General features: G+C 42.1%; 1 protein-coding gene across 1 annotated transcript; it reads left to right on the top strand.

Moving 5' to 3' along the window:
* The first annotated feature begins 1185 nt into the window (after positions 1-1185).
* LOC124284001 lies at positions 1186-3081 on the top strand. Its single transcript, XM_046720042.1, has 2 exons — positions 1186-1488; positions 2374-3081. Exons 1-2 carry the CDS (start codon positions 1198-1200, stop codon positions 2968-2970), a joined length of 888 nt encoding a protein of 295 aa, XP_046575998.1. The 5' UTR covers positions 1186-1197; the 3' UTR covers positions 2971-3081.
* The last annotated feature ends 3027 nt before the right edge of the window (positions 3082-6108 follow it).

Genomic DNA, 6108 nt, shown 5'->3' with positions numbered 1-6108 from the left:
TATGAAATGCAACGAAAAACAAACACCTGCGTATTTACGAGTGATTAAAACTGTTATTACACTTTACGTAAATATTTATTACATTTCACCGCAACGAAAAGTATTACAATTTACGTCAATTTTTATTACAATTTGCGTATTACAATTTACGTCAATTTTTATTACAATTTACGTTTTTATTACAATTTACGTCAAGTTTATTACAATTTGCTGCAAGTATTACAATTTGCGTTTTTATTACAATTTACGTCGTATCAACCCCTTTAAACGTTTGTACATCTGACAGCCAGATGATACGTAGATTTCAAACGTTGTTCAGATCGCCGCCGGATGAAACGTATATTTCATCACGTTAGTAAATTTGGGTAATACAGTCATTTTGGATTATTTCTGTGTTGACTGTTTACGCGATGGTCTTGTTACGTCAAAGCGAGAGTTCCATATGCATACAAATAAGCAGCATATATCTGAACACATGGCGATATCACCTGAGAGTCTTGGGGTAGGAGAGGTAAGGGTAGTGGTGACAGCGTTCGCTCGTCATGCCGAAGAAACCCGGGTTCGATTCCCCACATGTGTACTATGTGTGAAGCCCATTTCTGGTGTCCCCCGCCGTGATATTGCTGGAATATTGCTGGAATATTGCTAAAGGCGACGCAAAACTGAACTCACTCACTCACTCTAAGTCTGTAAGTCTAAGATGCTGTCTGTGCAAGTTTGGTGTTTTTATGTTTTCGGTGTCCGTTTGCATTTTCACTTTTTGTTCACTTTTGTAACAAACACCCTACCATCTGGAGTCGGGAAAAAATGTTTAACTTCTTGGATTCAAGTTGCTTACTCACGAGTCCGTGGAGATGTCTTCGTTAAGTCCTTAGTTATGAGACCGCCTCCGTGGTGTAGTGGTTAGAGGCATCGGGTGGTCAGGCTCGCTGACTTGGTTGACACATGTCAACGTATCCCAGTTGCGTAGAATGATGCTCATGCTGTTGACCACTGGATTGTCTTGTCCTGGATTTACAGACCGCCGCCATATAGCTGGAATGTTGTTGAGTGCGGCGTAAACAACAAACCAACGACAAATATTTGTGACATTGCTGTCTTTAGTGCTACACTTGACACAAAAAGCATGTATAATTGCATTATCCAGAGGGAAAAGACCTTTAACGATATCTGTTTCATTCCAGCTACACATCCGCCATGTTGCAACAAAGGACTTTCGTCAAACTAGCGGTGGTACTTTCAGTACTGGCCATCATCGGTTTCGTCACCACTAGGAATCCCATGGCTAACCTAACCAATTCCAGGCCAGCTGCATATGAACGGTCAGTATTCCAAGGTGGATTCATGGCAGCCGACCAAGGTGGTTTCATGGCAGCCGACCGGTTAAGAAAACAGAGGAATACGCTGTCGGAGATACTGAACACTGCGAGGAGAGAACTGGCTGTTATGAGTTGTAAACTTATCGAAATGACTACAAAATCCAATACGGTAAGGATATGCTTTCTTGCAAATGTTTCGGTAACGTTTATCTACGAAGGCTATTCATGTCTGCAATGAATGAAAGTGGCTAAACACTTTCCCTTGCAATAAGAAATCGTTCCGAAAAGCAAAGTCGATTGTACAATACATACTGCATCATGGGTATGTGGTTTTGAATCGCTACAACCTATTGATGATACCCGAGGTTCGCCAAAAGGTGAGCCTGTTGTGCCCCATCGGTTTCTCCCATCAGAAGCACATGCCCTTGGGAGAACAGGTCTCAGAGACCTTTACCTACTTTTGTTAACTGTTTAATGCAATACACGGCCATATTTGAGCTATATGACACCTGTCTGTAAATATTCCGGTCTGGACCAGATAATCCAGTGATTGACATCAGGAGCATCGATCTACGCGAATTGGAAAACAATGTCATAAGATCCCGTTAGACTCCTCTCACAACAGGCGTGTTTCACCTGCTTGAAATCATCAAACAGACTTCTTTTGTTGACAAACCAAATCTCGCGAGTATATCACGATATATTACGACGAGCTGTTGCGACTTTTGGTAAACACCGGTGTAGCAGGCTCAAATCAATCCCTTGACAATTTAGGGTGATTTGAACTGGTGACTGAGTTGACCTTCTACACCAGTTCGTACTGAATGTTTCCAGGTTGATCAGCATCATTCCCCAGTCCGTGGGTTGCAGCCCACATCAAGCAGAGACAAAATGATAACATTGAAATTCCTCATTTAAACACCCAACTCGCTCATTCACATAATAGATTATGGTCCGTATTTCCAAAGACGTCAATGTGTCGGAAAATGTAAGTGATAGTCAATGAATATTTTGTGTACCAATAACTTAAGCTTTGTTTATTCCTCTCCAACAGTCTTCTGTTGCTGTTACTGGCGGGTGGTGCAAACACTCAAGTTCATCCACAGGTGGGCAGCATCTGTGTGACAAACCTCTGGCAGGCTACCTTGCACTTTTCTTTCAAAACCAAACCGTTGCGAGTTTCGGGGATGGTCCGGGCGACTACAAGAAGTTTCTGGACTCGACCAATCGACTTCGTGCATACGATGCTTTTGATGGCGCCCCCTATGGGCGGGAAACAAGCGGTGGAGTAGTTCAGTTTGCTGATCTAACGGTTCCCCTGTACGGACTTCCGCTCTACGACTGGATCATAAGTCTGGAGGTGGCAGAACATATTCCTACTAAGTCTGAAGACGTCTACATTGACAACATCGTGCGTCACGCAAAGAAAGGCATAGTACTGAGCTGGGCAGTACCTGGTCAAGGAGGTCTTCAACACATAAACAACAGACCCTTGGCGTATGTACAGAATCTTTTATCGAGCAAAGGATTTGATACAGATATTGTGGCGAGCAAGCAACTTCAAGAAAAGGCAACCTTTCCATGGCTGAAGAGAAATGTTTATGTCTACAGGAGGAGGTTTAACAGTGTGGCCGATCCAATAGATACATAAATGCTTGATGTTTTCGAATTCCGGAACAACAGTGGTAAAATGGGTAACGTGTACAAAGTGTGCTATATTTTGTTTCGAGGAATGTAAGATCAATAAACTGAACTACTTACATGTTCGGGTCTTGTCTGACGCCAGCTAGGCTGTAGTAGCCGCTGCAAGCACCATTGTCATAATGCAATGCTGCACATGATCTATAGTACTCGGTCATCCGATGGTCCCATAAGTGCAGAGGAAAAAATAACATACAGCACTGTTGGTGTCCCACAGGTTTCCTTGTTATAAAGATGACCATCTCCCCTTTGTTATACATTACCCCTTATCTTACCTCACACATAAATGTCGTTTTCTGATGGGCAGAGCGCTTTTCTATTATTTTCAATGTACCCTGCTTACAAGCGAGTAACATTTTCTATGTTACCCGCTGGGATTGCCGAGCTGTGGGAAATCATTTGATACGTCGTGTTATTAGCTCATCATCTCGAATAAGTCAGTCGGTGGAAGGGAGATAACTCTGAATTTGTTTTTCTTGTCTGTCGGTGTCTGTATTGGCTAATCGCTGCATTCTGGTACTCCTTAGTATCGTCCGATAACACTGAGGTGTTCTGTAAGATAAATGTGTTGTTCAATGGTCCCTCAGGGCCCATGGGTTGATGTATGTTAATGTTCCTTGGGACTCAGCTAACATAAACAAACAGAGGATACATCAACCAACATTCACGTTGTACTTCCCTTATCATAAAGACGGGGCGGTGGGGTAGCCTAGTGGTTAAAGCGTTGGCTCGTCACGCCGAAGACCCGGGTTCGAATCCCCACATGGGTACAATGTGTGAAGCCCATTTCTGGTGTCCCCCGCCGTGATGTTGCTGGAATATTGCTAAAAGCGGCGTAAACCCAAACTCAGTCAGTTTTATAAAGACGACCCGTCCTCCTTTACCATACTTTACCTATCTTTCATAAAGAAAACAATTTACATACTCGCTGTTCTACACATTTCCTTTTCATGAAACCGTGAAGATCCAGGTAAGAATTCGTCTTCAGCAACCCATGCTTGTCGTAAGAGGCAACTAACGGAATCGGGTGGTCAGGCTCGCTGACTTGGTTGACACATCATCGTATCCCAATTGCGTAGATCGATGTTCATGCTGCTGATCACTGGATTGTGTTGTCCAGACTCGATTATTTACAGACCGCCGCCGTATGTGAGTGCGGCGTTAAGCAACAAACCAACCAACCATAGAATAACATCCAACAACATACAATCTCTTTTGATTCCTGCAAGCATCGTACAGTTTTAGCCTACAGGCAACAATGAATGAATGAATGAATGTACTTTATTTCCTCCATTAAGCCGGAGAGTACAACATACGATCTTTTTCTGCAGGCAACATACAATCTCTTCCTGCAAGCACCATACAGCCTTTTCCTGCAGGCATAGTCTTTTCCTACAGGCAACGTACAATCTCTTCCTACACGCAACATACAATCTTTTCATGCAGGCAACATTCTCTCCTACAGACAACATACAATCTCTTCCTACAGGCAACAATCTCTTTTTACACGCGACATAAAGTCTCTTCCCGCAGGCAACGTACAAGCTCTTCCTGCAGGCAACGTACAATCTTTGCCTACAGGCAACATACAATCTCGAAGGAAGAACCAAACATTTGGTTTACCAACAACAGTTTTCAGAACATTCAACATGTCTTAACTGTTTGTGTGGTTTAGAGACTTTAGATTGTGTAAAGAAAATACACCTTTAATTTTTTTTTTCGGATTTTCTAATGTTACTATTTTAATCTCTCATGATCTATTTTAGGTCCCGCGCGTTGTTTTGCTGCCTAGATCCAGTTTCTAGGTAAACAAAAGTAGACTAATGGAGTCACGTACAATGGACGAGGTATGAGAAAGGTCCCTTAGAGCCAGAGAAATATCAGTTTTTACTGGCAAGCAAAACTAGAACATTATCCGTGTAGTCACCAGATACATGTACCAATTATAATCAGCAGCCCAACAGACTGGGCTTCGGACAAGCTAGAGGTCCACGTTGACAATGAAGGAATCCCCTAGAATTCTCACATTTGATAAGATAATCCTTTCGTAAACATTTCGTCATTATGAGAATAATGGTGCTTGTTTTCTTTCCAACGCTAAAACACTAAGTATGGGAATGTCCAAGAGGAATATTACAGATTTGCTCGTGCTCAAATATTAAATAACAAAAAATAATTGTGAAATACCCTTTATAGCACATCCAACCTTATCTATGCATTCGGTTTTGTCTCCATGCTGGAAAAGTGGAATTTGTTCGTGGTTATTTATTTGATCTCTTGGATAACGATTATTGAAGATTTTAACAAATTTAGTAAATATGCACATCTCGAAAGCAAAAAAAGGCGACTATCACGCGCGTCTTAAACAAACCGGATTTCTACAATAAAAGGCATCTGTATTTTGAAGAAGAGTATTGTGTATATATGTTAACTTGGTCTCGTCGCTATATGGCTGAAATTATGTAACATTGAATTTTCACTCACTCGCTCACTCAGTCACCCTGGTGGAAGAGTTCCGATAATTATGTGGTTCGCGTTTTTGTAATCGCGACACTGTAGTTAGTTGAAAAAGTTAATGCGGTGTCTTTCACTTTATCATACATGCTTGGTGTATGAGCAGTTAAGGGGAAGAAAAGCTTAACATGGAGCAAGCCTTACATGAAAGCAAAGAATCTTTATTGAGAATCGCTGAACCCATCATTATAACGGGGTCCTCGTAAGGTACGTCATATTTTTTCTTGAGGTGACCCGTGAAGGTCCGGGTTAGAATATTGATGTTCAGTAACCCATGCTTGTAAGAGGCGACTAACGGGATCGGGTGGTAAGGCTCGCTGACTTGCTTGACACATGTCATCGGTTCCCAATTGCGCAGATCTATGCTCATGCTGTTGATCACTGGATTGTCTGGTCCAGACTCGATTATTTACAGACCGCCGCCATATAGCTAGAATATTGCTGAGTGCGGCGTAAAACTAAACTCACTCACTCACTCACTCTTTCTCTAGGTATTTGTCTTAACATGCCTATATTTTAGGCAAGCAATAAAACTGTTTGGACCAACATATGGCCAAAAGGACACCAATGTCGC

This window comes from Haliotis rubra, unplaced genomic scaffold (genome assembly GCF_003918875.1).
Source record: "Haliotis rubra isolate DU_JTF1 unplaced genomic scaffold, ASM391887v1 Scf1099, whole genome shotgun sequence".
Lineage (NCBI taxonomy): Eukaryota > Metazoa > Mollusca > Gastropoda > Lepetellida > Haliotidae > Haliotis > Haliotis rubra.
This window is presented reverse-complemented; position numbering and strand designations above follow the sequence as displayed.

What these genes read in the sequence shown, in the direction of transcription:
- LOC124284001 (XM_046720042.1), top strand. Translation starts at nt 1,198, where the DNA reads ATGTTGCAACAAAGGACTTTCGTCAAACTAGCGGTGGTACTTTCAGTA. An exon ending in TGACTACAAAATCCAATACG is followed by an intron (nt 1,489 to 2,373) that starts GTAAGGATATGC and finishes CCTCTCCAACAG; the next exon opens with TCTTCTGTTGCTGTTACTGG.